Source organism: Ovis canadensis, chromosome 8 (assembly GCF_042477335.2).
Source record: "Ovis canadensis isolate MfBH-ARS-UI-01 breed Bighorn chromosome 8, ARS-UI_OviCan_v2, whole genome shotgun sequence".
NCBI classification, from domain to species: Eukaryota; Metazoa; Chordata; class Mammalia; order Artiodactyla; family Bovidae; genus Ovis; species Ovis canadensis.
Window position 1 is genome coordinate 91,023,005 of NC_091252.1, and position 16,895 is coordinate 91,039,899.

A 16,895-nucleotide genomic window follows, 5' to 3' on the forward strand; every position below is an offset into this window, starting at 1 on the left:
AGTAAGCTTGACAACTGACAGCAATCAAACGTAAAGGCAAAGATAGCTCCTACTTTCTGGGGACCTGTAGTCCCACACAGACAACTTTCTCCTCTTCTTGTTGCAAATGTTGTGTTGTCGACTTGTGTTCAGCACTCATCTCCCGGGACCCCTGAGCTTGTTCCTCCACATCTCTTATTTGCATAGAGGATGGTTCTGTTCTGTGTGTGTGGCCTGGCTTATACCAGGTCAGTTCCCATTCAGTTCTAAAGCAGACCCTTTGCCACTGTGGACTGACCCCATTCCATCCTATGCAGACCCTTGCTGTCAGCCAACCCTGGGAAGTGAACCTCCTTCAAGTCTGGGTCATCCAAGACTTAACTGGATGATTTGTAAGTCCATGGAGTTAAGAACAGAATGGTTACAAAATCAAAGGACTTCCTGAATCTGAAAGAACTTCCCCTCATTTGGGCTTCCCAGGTGGCACTAGTGGTAAAGAATCCGCCTGCCAGTGTTGGAGATGCAGGTTTGATTCCTGGGTCAGGAAGATCCCCTGGAGGAGGAATGGCAACCCACTCCAGTATCCACAGACAGAGGAGCCTGCTGGGCTACAGCCCACAGGGTTGCAAAGAATCGATCTGGCATGCACACACACCCTCTCATTTTAAAATGAAGAAACTAATGTTAAAGGAGTTTGACGATTTATGGCTAGTTAGTGGAGAAGCGGGGGCCAAAGCCATTTCTGCTAGAGCTCAGATGTGCGTCTTTTCCACTTGGCTGCATGGTACTCTTGGGAACCGCTAGTAATTTCGGGAGGGTTATTGAACATTAAGATAACAAATTATCTTGGATTTTTAAAAAGTGGCAGCTTTTTGCATTCTGCTTGTGTCAGATTTTGATAATTTATACAGGTGAACAAAATGTTGGTAGGTGTGCCACTTCCACTGGCCTTGGCTTTGTTTTTCTTCTTCCTCTCTTTAAATTTTCTGGTTGGGTTTTGTTTTTGGCCATATGGTGTAGCTGTGGGATCTCAGTTCCCTGACCAGGGATTGAGCCTGGGCCACTGGGGAACTCCTGCCTTTGTTTTTCTTTTATAATTGAAGGTGAAGACAAAGTTTGGGTCTTTAAAAATGCAGTCAGGGTATAGGAGCAGCAAAGTTTGTGACAGTGTACCATAGTTAAGGTACCAAATGCTTATTCTCTGTCACAGACTTCTCTATGCCAGTACAGCTAAGACTCAGAAGGTCTTCTCATGATGGGTAGACATATTTGTTTTGACTTATTAAAAAAAAGTGATGTGAAAAGAGCGATCCTTTCTTTAGAGGGTTTTCAACCACTCTGGGGAGTTACAGCCTGAAAGCAAATTCATCAGTGAAGATACTTAGTAGCCGAAAAAGGATATTCAAGCATAGAGGGTGGGGGGATGGGTGTGCAGGAGGGGACTGTGTGTTTGAAGCTGGTGAACGATTTGAGGTGATGTAGCTGTTCTGAGACGGGTCCTTGGTAAACTTTCCATCCTGTAAATCAGGTGGGCCAGGTTATACCGAGGCAACAAAAAGCCCTCAGTTCTCCGAGGTTGAGCACAAATGAGCCTGTCTTTCTCAAGCTGCGACTCTGGTCTGCATTGATCCCCTCTGGGCCCCCAGGTCCATGGAGCAGTTTCCCTCCGGGACACCCCAAGCCTCCGGGACAGAGGGAGCAGAAAGCTATTGATGGTTTCTGAAGCGCCCACTCAGAAGCCACGCCTTTCACATCTGTTCGCGTTTATTGGTCAAAGCGGGTCACGGGACCACTTTCAAGGGAGGGGCGTTGGGAGCAGGGAATGGTCTTGCCAGGGACCCTAGGGGTGAACCCTGATCACGGCTGCAGAGTTCCTTAAAGAGAAACTCTTTAAGGACACAGAGACCCCGGCTTTCTGACCCTCTTCATTTTAGACTCTCACTGTCCCGTGAGGGTCCCGCAGTCCCAGGGAATTTCTGCAGAGGACCAGTGGCCATTACTATGAAAAGAAAGACAGGGGCATGTGAAGAATGACACGGTGAATTGGGTGCTTTTTCCCATAAAGTGAGGAATGGTGATAAGAGTTTTCTTTTAGCTCCCAAGGAATTTAGTGATGTCTCTTGAGTTCCTCTTCACTCTGCTGCAATACTATAGTGTCATCAAGTTATGCTACCTGTCATTTATGATTATCTGATGCAGATAGAAATGGAAATTAGACTTCTTTATGTACATGACTAACATAGCACCTTAGTGTCACACACACCACACAGTGATCAGGAAATCCAGCCGAGACTATTCAGGGGCCTGCCTTTCTCCTGTATTCCTTCCTTCCTTCCTGTTAACCTGAAAATGAGTCACTAGCTATTAGGATTCTAGATAGAAAGCTTTACACATTTGTCACAGACCAGGGAAATTCATATCTGTGTATATGAGTCAGTTATAAATGCTAAAATATGTGATCTTTTCTCCATTTTTCAAGGAGGAAAATTTGTCTTTTGCAATGGTTGAACATTTAAAAGTTAGCATTATGACTTAAGTCTACCTCTTATGAGAACCAATGTCAAGAGGGGTGACAAGTTACACTTCGTTTTGACACTTCATGCTTTTCTCTGGCAGGCTTTCTGCTGGGTTTGAAACACCCCATCACAACTCTTGCTGGCTATCAGAAGCAATCCCAGTGTCCTGGGGCTATGAGTCAGAGTCCTATTCATAGCTGAAATAATGTCAATATGAGATAAATGAGAAATATTCCTTCATCTCCTAGGAACGTATGAAGAGCAACACAGTGACAGTTGCGACGGGGGGGGGGGGTGGGCAGGGAACAACCCTTAAACTATTTTGAAAGTTTCCTGTCCAAGTGACTCACCATAGCTGGCTTATTTGCTCTGCTCTTGCATAAGCATCAGGGTATAAATAAATCTGACTATGGGATATCGTATAAACACAGTGGAAGATAATATTTTCATTAGTAATAGCTATGTTGGGGGCTCAGTTGTTTGTAGCCCTTGGGTATTTAGAAGCACTTGTCTAATTGATGATTTTCCTAAAAAAGATAGCAGGTAATTGCTACTTGATTTCCAGATGAAATTTCAGGAAAGAAAACCCCTCCAAACAGGGGAATATTCACTGTAAGGTCTTTAGTCAATGGTCCTTGACCCCATTTTCCCTCCTTTTTATTTTAATGGAGAAGGAAATCTAATTGAAAATTCACTAGCCTCTGAGTTAGAGTGTGTTAAGAGTCTCTGCAGAATTACCTTAACCTAAGCTGTAAATTTGAAATGTCAGAGTCTTTTAAGTCATAAATCAAGCTTCCTTTCTTTATTTTTAAAAAGATTTGTTTGTTTATTTTTGGCTACATCGGGTCTTAGTTGCTGCACTCAGGATCTTGGTTACATGCAGGACCTTTCATGGTGGGCTCCTCTTCAGCTGAGGCACGTGGAATCTCTAGCTGTGGCTCATGGGCTTAGTTGCCTCTTGACATGTGGGCTTCCCAGGTGGTGCTAGTGGTAAAGAACCCACCTGCCAATGCAGGGCACATAAGAAAAGCAGATTTGATCCCTGGGTCAGGAAGATCCCCTGGAGGAGGGCATGGCAATCCACTCCAGTATTCTTGCTTGGGGAATCCCATAGACAGAGGAGCCTGGTAGACTATGGTCCATAGAGTCACAAAGAGTTGGACATGACTGAGGTAACTTAGCATGCACGTATGGGATCTTAGTTCCCCGGCCAGGGATTGAACCTGCATCCCTTGCACTGGAAGGGAGATTCTTAACCATTGGACCACCAGGGAAGTCCTCCTGAGCTCACTCTCATTTTTTGATGCCAAGTGTAAGTTAGATTTAGGATGTGTGCATGTTAAGTTGCTTCAGTTGTGACCAACTCTTTGCCACCCTGTGGACTGTAGCCCACCGGGCTCCTCTAAGGGATTCTCCAGGTGAGAATATTGGAGTGGGTTGCCATTTCCTCCTCCAAGGGATCTTCCCAACCCAGGAATCAAGCCTGTGTTTCTTATGTTTCCTGGCAGGCGGGTTCTTTACCACTAGTGCCACCTGGATTTAGCCCTAGATTTAGGATGCTCAGGGATGGTTGGTTTACACTTTTTAAGCATTGACTCCCCTCCCTATACACTGGTTCGGGCAGTACTGTCTCTATGATTCTTTCTGGTTTGCAGACTTGCTGCATTAAAAAAAAGACTCTTGCTTTGCAGCATTTCTATTAGCAAGCCACACTATCACATGGACGCTGTGCTGGGGAAGAGGTGCTTTGGCTATACGTAACTTCTGATGGGTGGTCATCTTCGTTGCTCACAGGAGCCGAGGTCCAAGGAGGGCAGTGACTACTTTGACAGCCGTTCGGATGGGCTGAACGTGGACACGCAGGGGCCCCCCCAGGGGTCTGTGTCCCTGTGGTCAGGGGGCTCCACTCAGATCCTGTCCCATAGAAGCGAATCTGCTCATGCGATCGGCAGCGACCCCCTCCAGCAGAACATTTACGAGAATTTCATGCGAGAGCTGGAAATGAGCAGGACCAACACGGAGAACCTTGAGACGTCCACAGAAACGGCTGAGTCCAGCAGCGAGTCGCTCAGCTCTTTGGAGCAATTGGACCTGCTCTTTGAGAAGGAGCAAGGGGTGGTGCGCAAAGCTGGGTGGCTCTTCTTCAAACCCCTCGTCACTCTGCAGAAGGAAAGGAAGCTGGAACTGGTGGCCCGGAGGAAATGGAAGCAGTATTGGGTGACACTTAAAGGTACGTGGTCTTCACCACCCAGGGGGTCCCAGGAGTTCTTTCCTCTGCTCTCCTCTTTCCTAGGAAATGTGAGCAAGTCCAGGCTGGACTGAAGTTCATGTGCAGGCATCTGATCTAGAACCTTCCAGCCTGCTTTCCTAAAATATCTTCTCAAACCTGTATAATATGTTCATTTAACAGTCGTATGCATCCTTCATTCTATTGAGTGATAATTGAAGGTAACAACTATTGCTTATTATTTTATAGGGGTTTCTGTACTACTCTTTTAATACTTGTCCTGCATTTGGGGGATGGGAGGGGAGCCCCGGATAAGTAACCAGGTGTAGTTGAGTTATTTGGAACGTTGAGCATGGATTGTGCACATGTTCAGAACCCCAGAGAGGCAGTCCTCCCCAGCTTGTACAGTGAAGAATTTCATCCGCGTCATTTGGTTTGTGTCACTCCACATTGATGAGCTAAGAGGAAATAGGAGAAAGCCTTTGTTTTGTGAGGATGATAAAAGTTTTTCACAAGCCTTACCATTTAAAAATTATAATTGCCTCTCACATTGTGGATGGATAGATTATTTGAAGTGATCTGAGGCTCTGAGTCAGGATCGTGTTGATTTATACAGATGTGAACACCGAGCAACCCCATAGCCCCAGGCATTTCTGCACAGCTGTCCTGAGACTCTTTGTCAGAGGAACCTGGTGTGGTTCCTCATTAGCAGCTGGCACCCTTCCTTGTCACAGGAGAAGGCAGAAATGGGGGGCATGCTGCACAGAGTGCAGGTGAAAGGCCCAGAGCTATCTGTAGTGCTCCCCATATTTAGAAATTGTGAGCTTTGGGGAGCTGACATCAATTCATTACCCAGCACCCTCTGGGAAAGGGACACGGAGATGCCATCTCATCACTAGGTAACAACTTCCCCCAGCAAACTGGAGGTTTTATGCAAGCCGAGACTCGGCATCCCTCACAGGTGCAGCCCTCTTTTCCAGTTCTCGATTGGATCCTCGTGATACCTTGTGGCTGAGGAAGGCAAAGGGCAACCCCCTGGGGGAGGCGGGGTCTTCTGCGGAAGGACGGAAGAGATTTGGAAAGCTGGAATAATGGATTGGATCCAGCGAGATAACATTTTTAAGGGATAAGTTGATGCTTTTCAGGTTTAATGATCAAAGAACTACCCAAGTGCGCGAGAGGGTGATGTGGCTCTAGAGCATGTCAGACACTTTTCTTCAACGTGAAGTTTGTTTACTAAAATGGATGCTTTGAAACGCTGAAAGCAGGACACTTTCCCTGCCTGCCTTGTGGCTTTGAAACCCCCAGCGCAGACCCATGATGGTGGTGGTTTGGCGAGGGGGGAGGGGCGGTGTGCGTCTGTGTGTCCATATCCTGCTTCGAGAAGCACAGCCATTGGTGACACCAAGGGGCTGTAGAGCTGTGCTATATGGAAGATAGCAACGATTTAGCAACATTTAACCTGGAGGACTGAGAACTGGGGTGACAGTGAGTATAGCAGTCTACGGGAAGAGACACTGAGTTTATTCTGGTTTATCAGAGGTTGGGACAGGACTGAGAGGTAGAACACAAGCTGATGGTGAATTAGTGTAAAAAATACACGAAGGGAAAAACCAGAAATCTAGTGCTTTCCAGAGTTTGTGCTCCCGGAGATGTTTGTAGTGCCAGGTGGTTGGAGGCCCCTGGGGGAGGTGCGGGTAGGTGTCACTTAAGGTTGAAAGAGGACATCTCTAGAACACTGTCTCCCATCCTGGCAGCTGCCCAGGGAGCCTCTGGCTGCTGGCTTCCGGGGCACGGATGGTCCTGACTTGTCTCTGACCGTTGTAAGATCCACGGGCCTGCCTGGACCCTTGCTTGTTAAGCATTTGAAGCCCCGTGGATAAAGGATGCTCTCTAGGTGACAGTGTTATAAAGCACACATCGCTTTGTTTCCTTTGCAGCCCAGGCTTGGCATGAGGATTCCCCCCCCACCCCCCCTCCCCAGCATAACCTATCCCATGTGGTTTTCTATGCCTCTGGGAATTCAGTATGTTGAGTTCAGCTTTCTTGGCTTAGAATCCAAGCTGTAATATTTGAGCTTAACTGTTTGGTTTAATTGTAGTTAAAAGCATATATATATATATATATACACACACACGCACACTCACACACATACATTTAAGCAGAGTTTTAAAATTATCTTTGAAGTATCTATGTAAATAAAGTTGAAGCAGTGCTTTTAAGAGAGCAGCTATCAGCCAACCGTCTGGTTGCCCACCTACATTGAATGTATAGGTATGCTAAGGGCACACATGTTTTTTAGGGTTTGGAGGATGTAATAAAACTTTAACAAGGGTGATTCTGCTTTCCAGCTGTCTTTTCCAATGAGTGGATTTACGTGTGGTTTGCAGGGGACTTCCAGGGCAGAATGTTGGCAGGGGGGATAAACTGTCCCTCAGAACACACAATAGGTGGGGTGCTAGGGCTGGCAGCATCTTGGTATCTGCCCGAAATGACTTTTTCTTCCTCTAGATAGAATGATTCAAGCCCCGGCCACTGGGAGCTCAGTGTTAAGGGAACTATTGGAAAGAACTTGGACTGGGGTGGAGCTGGCACCGCTACCCTAGTCCTCAGGTGCCCGGGTCATGGGATGTTTTATGTGCAGCGATAGCATCAATCAGACGTTTCCTGATGGAAAGATGGGAGGGTTATTTGTAAGTACATCAGTGGCTGGAACAAGGCACTGGCTCAGGCCTGCCAGGCCATAAAGGTCATGCCCCTTCCCCTTGTTCTAAGAGGCTCTCTGCATTTGGATGTGTGTTGATTGTGGGAGGAGAGATTGCTCAGTGCCCTGCTCAGAGTACTCAAGAGATCAGAGAGTACCAGGGAGGGAGAAAGCACTGCCTCAGGGATGCCGTTCCTGGGGGCAGAGCTGGGGTCGTGCCCTTTTTTTCCTCCTGATTTCTATGCTGTGCTGGGTTCCATTGTAACCTTGTGTGACCATGTTTCCCTTTTATCCCTTCTCGTTCCTTTCCTACATGGATCCTCAGGACCTGTGACAGGGGCCGTACTGTGCTCTTCTCTTTCACAGGATGCACGCTGCTGTTTTACGAGACCTACGGGAAGAATTCCATGGATCAGAGCAGTGCCCCCCGCTGTGCCCTGTTTGCAGAAGACAGCATAGTGCAGTCTGTCCCGGAACATCCCAAGAAGGAAAATGTTTTCTGCCTCAGCAACTCCTTCGGGGATGTCTACCTGTTCCAGGTACTGCTGAGCTTTCTAAATGGAGGGTGGAGGCGAGATCTTACGTCTTGTTAGGACGAGAAGGATCCAAACTAAGAGGCATGACGTAGCAATAGAATCAAGTAAAAGCTGTTAAACTTTGGATTAAAGTTTAAGCACCAGAACTGGCCTCTGCTGACTGCCAGGCACCGTGGGGCTGTCACCATTCAGTTGTTCACCCAGCAAGCATTTCTTGGGTGCCTGTGTGCCTGCACGTGTGCTAAGTCGATTTAGTCGTGTCTGCCTCTTTGAGACCCCATGGGCTGTATCCCGCCAGGCTCCTCTGTCCATGGGATTCTCCAGACAAGAATACTGGAGTGGGTTGCCATGCCCTCCTCCAGGGGATCTTCCTGACCTAGGGATCAAACCTGTGTCTCTCATGTCTCCTTCATTGGCAGGCAGGTTCTTTACCACTAGTGCCATCTGGGAAGCCCCGTATTTCCAGTATTCCACTCAAATTCTCAGTATTTACAGACAACTATTTTAATATTATTGTGTCCTCCTGGAAATGTTCTTTTATTATAATTTTTCATAATTGAGTCCATACCATGGATGTAATTTCATATCCAGGTTTCAAAATGTATAGCATTTTGCTCCTAATATTTCCTCATCTTATTAAAATTATGAAGGTACCTGCTCTTTTAGAGAGCGACGAGATGTACACTGCGTGAATATACCCTGTTTTTTCTTTTTTTGTATCTCTGTTACTCTCTTGCTGCATGAACAGCTTGATTCTGGTTTGTCTTCCCGTCATATCTGGGGCCATGTGACACCCTTGATGCTCTCTCAGGCCCTCTGGAGTCACAGAAGCCTGCAGATCTGTGTTGAGTGTGTTTTTTAAACTTAAAGAGTTTTTATGAAGTGGAGGTATTTGGGGGTTTTACATATCCAAGCCCAGGCTGCCACGTGGGAGAACACTTTCATGGAGAAACAGTTCAAATCTCTTCCCCCTCCCTACCCCTCGCCCTGTCTGTGTTTAGGCCACCAGCCAGACAGACCTGGAGAACTGGGTCACTGCCATCCACTCGGCCTGCGCATCGCTCTTTGCAAAGAAACACGGCAAAGAGGACACAGTCCGGCTGCTGAAGAACCAGACCAGAAACCTCCTCCAGAAGATCGACATGGACAGCAAGATGAAGAAGATGGCAGAGTTACAGCTGTCCGTGGTGAGCGACCCAAAGAACAGGAAGGCCATAGAGAACCAGGTACAGATTCTCTATGAGTGTCTCCTCCCGTTACTCACCTCCCTTGCAGCAAACTCGGATCGGGGAGCTGGTTCTTACACCTATGGCGGAAATAGTTTCTGTGGTCTCTTGGTTCAAGTAATTAAATGGGTGCACTTTTGTCATATGGGAAATAAAATCTGCTTTGGTGGCTGTATACGGATAGTGGAACATTTTATGACCAAATCTTGTTTCCTCGTATTGAGGAGCTCCTGTTTGCCTAGCTGATTCTGTGAATATTGTCACTTGGAACAAAATTTGTATTTTAAAACTACTGGATTCTAATATGTATTAGGTATGATTCTAATACAGAGAATGGCTTCAAAAACAGTTTGGTTGTTGTTCAGTTGCTATGTCGTGTCTGATTCTTTGTGACCTCACGACCTGCAACACATAAGCTTTCTTGTCCATCACTATCTCCCGGAGTTTGCCCAAACTCATGTCCATTGAATGTGTTGGTGATGCTATCCAACCATCTCATCCTCTGTCACCCCCTTTTCCTCCTGCCCTCAATTTTTCCCAGCATCAGGGTCTTTTCCAGTGAGTCGGCTCTTTGTATCAGGTGGCCAAAGTCAGTATCAGTCCTTCTGATGAATATTCAGGGTTGATTTCCTTTAGGATCGACTGGTTTGATGTCCTTGCTCTCCAAGGGACTCTCAAGGGTCTTCTCCAATATCACAGTGTGAAAGCACTGGTTCTTTGGTGCTCAGCCTTCAGTGGTTTTGTATAACATAGCTATTCCTGTATCTGTGGGTTTGGGGGAAAAATACTATTTTTTGGCTTGTTTTTTCTGACAGATGAGGTGCTAAAGAAAATGCTTTCTTTGGCCTGTTTCCACATTCATCTAGTAATTAAGCAGCTACTTTCTATGCTGCTTGCATTTTACAGGGTGGGAAGCAGCTTAGTGTCAGTCTTCTTTTCCTCAGACAACCTGAACACTTAAGTGTCAGTGAAATTTCTAGCACCCATCTCTTCAGTCAGGTTCCCTGGGAAACAGACTGAGATAGAGATTTGCATGTGAGGAGTTTTATTAGGAATGCTCTCAGGAGTAAGGGAGTGAAGTGAAGTCGCTCAGTCGTGTCCGACTCTTTGCGACCCCGGGAACTGTGGCCTACCATCCTCCTCTGTCCATGGGATTCTCCAGGCAAGAATACTGGAGTGGGTTGCCATTTCCTGCTCCAGTGGATCTTCCCGACCCAGGGATCAAACACTGGGTCTCCCGCATTGCAGGCAGACGCTTTACCCTCTGAGCAATCAGGGAATTAAGGAGAGACTCTGGTTCTGAATTGTGCAGAGCTGGTTCCACAGGGGGCTTAGCAGCTGGGATGGCAATTCAGAGTTGCTTGCTTCTAGTGGGGCATGCCATGTCAACTGATCAAGGTAGCTGCCTTCAGTGGGGGCAGATTCCCAAAGAGAGACCTATTTGTGAGCCAAGGGCAGCTGAGGGGAAGAATGCCTTTGTCTTCAAAGGGGAATCAGGTGGTGCCCAGCAGTATCCACTACAGTCCCCTTCAAAACCAGTGTCCGATGACTTGGGAACTTGAAGAGGGATAGGCTGAAGATGGATTGGCGTGTGCCTGAATCTTTCGTCCTTTTCACTTTGTAAATTATTATAGAGAGACTAGGTTCTTTAAAAAAAAATGCCATGGCAACACAACAATTTAGATTCCCCATAGAAATAATTTTGTCTGCAGCATTTGACTTAAATCACAAATAGTCTTCTATTTGTGTCTGAATATTTAACCTTGCTTAGAATTTTTTTTTCTGTCTGCATATACATGAAGAACTTAGAATGTGTGGTAAGAAATTCCTGGCTGTAAATAAGAAATGGATGAAAGGCTTGCATTCAAACGATATATTTGTGACACACTAAGAATTTGGAATCTATCGATTGGCAATAGTAAAATAACCACGTAATTCCTATCTCCTGCCCCCTCATCAGGTGTTTCTAAATGATGGTGCCGTTGAATGGATTTCCTGGTGATACCTGGATCTGTCTTTGCTTCTCTTTTTCTGACATCTTGTGTTGTCTTTCTCCCTACCCAATTCTTCCCTCTCACTATTTGTCCATCTTTAGGTATTGACATACCTAATAGATGCCTATAGCTTCAACAAATAAAAATAATTTTAAAATACAGATCCCGTTTCTAAGAAATGTATCATTTAGTTAGTAAGCAGGCCTCATAAGCATGAAACTAATGAATATTCTAGAATGATGTAAATTAGGGCATAGTCATCACATGCTGCGAGGGATCAGGGGTTGAGCTTGTGCTGTGATTTTGAGGAGGTGGAGGAAACTTCCTGGAAGAATAGGGCCTTAAAAAATTGGCAAGAGATGTGTAAGTATGAAAGCTAAACCCTATTGGGAAGAGAGTGTGGCACACGGTAGGACAGTTTGGTGGTATAGTTGACCCTTGAGTAACACAAGGGTTATGGGCTCTGACCCTCTGGCAGTCGAAAATCCACATATAACTTATAGTTGGCCCTCTGTTTTCAACTAACCACAGTCATATAGTACTGTAGTATTTACTTAAAATCTGTGTATAAGTGGAGTTCAAATCCTTATTGTTCAAGGGTCACATGTAGGAGTAACAGAGTGGTGGCTTGGGTCTCCTGAGCACACGGGAGCCGAGATGTGGGCTGGAAAGGGATGAAGAGATGGAGGTTTGGTGGGGCAGGGACTGGTGTAGCTTTTTCAGGGTCTGTGAGATAACACTGGGATGTAAGCCTCTAGACCTAAGGGAGGAACATGGGTTTTTACATTGTGATGAAAGCATGATGAATGCATCCTCTTTGGAAGATTAATCTGGCAGTGGCTTGGATAGGAGTCAGAATGACCCTGCTCTGCATGTGCACCTATGAAGGTCTTGACCAGAATAGCAAGACAGAAGTGTAACAATTTATATGGAAGATGTTCCTCCAAATGCATCATTTTCGATAATTTTATAGAATATTACGAATAGTTTCCTATGCATCTGAATTGAAATGTTCCTCAAACAGAAGATTTATTTATAGTGTGGCATGTGGGATCTTAGTTCCCCAGTCATGGATTGAACCTGTGCCCCTTGCAGAGGAAAGTCTTAACCCTTGGATGGTCAAGGAAGTTCCAAAATATGCTCTTTATTTAACGAGTGACAGCTAGCAAACTACAAACTAGAACATATTGATAGTTTTGCCCAGGAACTGAAAAGGAAGTTGAAGCTGCCAAGGAGAACGGTGGGAGTGGAAGGTTTTAGGGGTTTTGACAAGGCCGCATCTGCGAGGGACAGACACATCTTTGCCCTTGGCCGCCTCCTCCCCAGAGCCTGGCCCGGCCCATGTCTGGGAAGAGTCTGGCCCTGGGGCAGGCCCTGACCTCCCAGCTTTCTGTCTGGGGCAGGCAGGGATGTGATGCTGTGTCCCAATTCACACGACAAGTGAAAAAGCCTGAGAAGGAGGAGAAAGGTTTTCTTCACACCATGTCTCCCTCGTGGTCCTGAATTTCCAGGATCCAAAAGCCACGATAGTCTGTCTGTCATCAGAGATGCAGCTCGTGGGCTCAAGTGCCCCAATTAAACTCTCATGCTGATTGTAGTGGGAGAAGGTATGGTTTTAACTGGCTCGGTAACATTTAAAGCCATACTTTAGTCTCCTGGACACCCAACTTAGAGTTTTCAGGTCCTTATGTGTTGTCAAATGTTTAGGTCCAGGGAGAGGAAAGGGAAATTGGGCAACATTGAGCTGGTCCTGGCGTTTTTTTTTGTTTTTTGGCCTCTTGTTTTCTTTCTCTGTTTGTGGCCACAAGAAGTCCAAGCAAACTTTTTTTTTTTTTTAATTTAAATTTTCGTTAACTTTTAAATTTTTCATTAATTAAAACTAAATTTTCATTAATTTTTTTCATTGTTGGTAAATGCTTCATTTATGATGTCAGATAAATGCTTCATTTATGATGTTTTTTTCTTGGGAGAGGGGAATTACTTTCATATGCCCCCCTACACAGATCCAAGGGTCTCTGGTAGTTGGATAGCCCAGAGAGGAACTCTTTTAAAGAATTATGGTAATTATAACTTGTGACCCATGTGCATTCTTTGGCAGAATCATTGCATGAGTATTTAAAGCACTGTGCTAATACTACTGATTTTTCATTTTGGTTTTCCCTTCTCCCACCCCCCTCCCCCTTGCTCTCACCCTTTCCCCCACACCCTTCCCTTGATCCCTTCCCCTGCACACAGTCACCTTCTCATATTATGCTACTGAATTTCTGGTAAGAAACAATTGGGTTGATCTTTAGGCATTCCACCTGAAAATATTCTCCTTAGCAGACCCACAGTTTTTAAGGTTGTAATTTATTCATGTTTTCCCAGAGGGCTTTGCAGCAGGTAACGTGAGCTACATTTGCTGTGCCCACTGTTCTTAACTCACTTGCTAGATGGTTGTGAAAAAAACTATTTTTCTCTATACTTGCAGGCACAGAGTATGAAGCATTAATCGGGGGGAAGCAGGCACGTGCTTAGGATTACTTTTATGAGATGGTTTTGGACTAGAGAATGTTCTATGACATATAAAGGCAAAAGTATTTACAAATCCAGTCAATAAGAACACGATCTCCTAAATATCCCAGAAGTATATAGTTTTCTCTAAAATGCCTTTTAAGAACTTCTTTAAAAGAGCAGTGGTTTATCCAGTTACCATTGAAAACTCTCAACCTCACTCTATTTTATTTTACATACAAGGAAATAATTTATTTACGCAGCACTTTTCCCTGGAGATCCAAAGAACCCCAGATCTAGTCAACTTGTCACCTAATGAGAGCTGGACTGAGAATGTACGTCACATCATGTGAGATAAAGTCTCTGAACAGGTTTTCTTTGAAGAGCTTTGGTTGGAGGAGCTCCTTGTCAATTCTCTTTTCAGATAAAGTCACTATTGCAGTAATAACAGCCGAGTTTCAAGCCGTCATGTGGGGACATGCTTGGCTTAAAAGAGACCATCATGTGCTCTTGTCCGCAGGCCTTTTGGTGACTCTTTGGGGCGGGATGACGCCACTTGCATTTGGGCACGTCCAACTGGGAGCAGACTGTCCACAAGGCAGTTCCTTTTGAAGTTCTGAGGGAGGAGGAGCTGTAAATTAGGTCCAGTTAGTACTTGATTTTCCTTTCCATTTATTATTTTAAACAAGTGAATAAAACCTCCCCACCCTTAGGCGATCTTGGCCTCCTCCCGGATGGCTCCCTCTCCCGATCCTGACTCTATCTGGGCCTTTCTCACCTCCTGGGGTCAGTTAGGAGCAGGGAGGTGATAACCCTGGAAGGAGCAAACTGTCAGCTGGTGGGTTTGGGACTGCACTGGGTTTTGTGAACCATGGGCTTTGTTTTCAATATTTCCTTAGTTTTTTTATTTAAAAATATTGATTTATTTATGGCTGGGCTGGGTCTTCATTGCTGTGCAGTCTTTGCTCTGGTTGCAGAGCAGGGCCCACTCTCTAGTTGTGGTGCGAGGCCTTCTCATTGTGGTGCCTTCTCTTGTTGTAGAGCACGTGGGCTCAGTAGTCGCTGCTCACGGGCTCTAGAGCACAGGCTCAGTAGTTGTGGCACACGGGCTTAGTTGCTCTGCAACGTGTGGTATCTTCCCGGACCAGGGATTGAACCTATGTCTCCTGTATCGGCAGGGAGACTTTTCACCACTAAGCCACTAGGCAAGCCCTTGCATAAAGTTTTAAAATCAAAAAAGAGGATGGATTGAGCTCAGACCACTGGAAACGGCAGTGAAGGGAACAAAAGGAACAAAACCTTGAGGAAAATATGATCTAGGGGGTGTAGCGTGGAAGCAATACGGGGAACAAAGCATTGGAGTGTGTTTGTGAAGGGGGTCTGAGGGAGACAAGGCCAGATTACCAGGGGCTAGGCAGCACAAGGCATCCTGCAGCAGGCTGGAGGGGTGGCACATAGAAGAAGCTCTGCGGACGGAAAGTTAACATCCAGTTAGTTCAGACGCTGGGCCAGGTGAGCGTGCAAACTGGGATTTTGAAGAAGACGCTGTCTTTGCCCTCAGGGTGCTCCTAGTCAAGCAGGGTGATAGACAGCTAAGCACATAATTTTGACATAATAGAATGAATTCAGAGCAGATGATATTCCAGAGTGTTATGAAAGACACATATGGAGTTCAGCCTCCTATGTAGTCAGGGAGGACTTCCTGGAGGAGCGATGCCTGAATTGCCTCTCAAAGAATAAGGAGTTAATCAGGAGAGGAATAGCAAAGGAAATTCCAGGCCAGGGGTTGGCGTGAGCCAAGGCAGAGTGCTCTGAAATGATGCGGTCATCCTGGCAGTTTGAATTTTCAGCACATGCTGGGTAGGTGGTGAGAGGTGAGGTGTAGCAGAACTGTCTTCTCTCTTCTCTCTAAGGCTGCAGAGGCTGCTGGTTTTGCCCTTCCTCAGGTGCTTGGGCCACACAAGGCCAGAGTGGTTTGCATCTAACAGGAGAATCTGACCATCAGATTCCCGGGATTAAAAATTGTGCAGTAGTTCCCTGTTGCTTACAAGATAAAGTCCCTGATGACATCTCTCCTCCTTGACCTTTAGCTGCAACATCGAACTTCCTGTGGGTTCTACTTCTTTCTTTGGATTTTCCCTCAGGCAGAGAGGACCCACGTGGACCACATGGCTACTTGCAGACTGCCCCGTCCCCTCCCCTATCATTGGACTCATCCCTGCTTGACAGTGATGAAGGGTTTAGCTCCTCCAAGGAGCTGCCCTTGACCGCCCTCCCCACCCCTCCATCAGGGACCCTACTATGCTCCGATAATTTTCAGGGTTGCTCTTTGTCTCACACACTGTTCTGTAATTATCCCTTTGAGCATAAGGTCGCTCCTAGAATAAAATAAGAGCTCCTAAGGGATGAGTAACTGCCCGTCCCCCACCATCTGTTTCCCTGGTACTTGGTTCCAGATAGATCGTGGACACCCCTGTGTCTCCTTTCCTCTTCCCTGGGCTGGTCCCCACCCCAGCCCCTCACCAGCTCCTGGCTCCTTTGCTTCGGGCTTCGCTCTTTGATTCACCAGTGAGCATCTCCTTTCATGTCTCACTCTTCATCCTCATGGTTTCCAAGGCTACCGCTCAGGACTCCTCAGGCCGGGATCCTGTGTGAGTCTACAGTCACTCCACATGGTCAGGGTGTCTGTATCACCCATCTGATGGTGAGTGTGTACAGGGTGTCTGTATCACCCATCTGATGGTGAGTGTGTAGACGCTGGGACAGATGAAGGAAACGGTCCAGTGTCATCACATGGTGTCAAGTGTCCGAGCTTGAACACAGATCTGCGCTTCTAATGGGATCCAGCCTCGCAAAAAGATTTGTGAATCCGATTGCGCTTTGCTGGCTAAGGAGCCAGCTGATGCACAGTTTTGTGGCAAGTAGAAATTAATCTTTAATTTGCTTATTTTCTTAACTTGAATGTTTCAGCTGGATATGATGGGAAATATATTTATTATGAATGCATTTGGCAAGTGAGTTTGATGGCATGTGAATATCTGAAAGGGAAAAATAAAACATAACCAATGTTCTAAACCAGTAGCTGGTTGCTCTACCTACCAGTTAACTCCAGTGTTTTCTGTGTTACTAGCTGGGTTCTTCTGTGGAGGTCGGTTTTAGTGCTTGGAAAATATTGTATGGGAGTTTTTCAACTCACTGCCAAAAAAGGAAAAATGAATTA

General features: G+C 45.9%; 1 protein-coding gene across 1 annotated transcript in view; it reads left to right on the forward strand.

The window, feature by feature from the left end:
- The window catches only part of TIAM2 (TIAM Rac1 associated GEF 2), a 241,298-nt gene that overhangs the window by 123,508 nt on the left and 100,895 nt on the right, over positions 1 to 16,895 (forward strand). Inside the window, exons 5-7 of the mRNA XM_069598772.1 lie at positions 4,290 to 4,725; positions 7,793 to 7,965; positions 8,964 to 9,188. Coding sequence (XP_069454873.1) covers positions 4,290 to 4,725; positions 7,793 to 7,965; positions 8,964 to 9,188 — 834 coding nt within the window. The remainder of the gene's footprint in view (positions 1 to 4,289; positions 4,726 to 7,792; positions 7,966 to 8,963; positions 9,189 to 16,895) is intronic.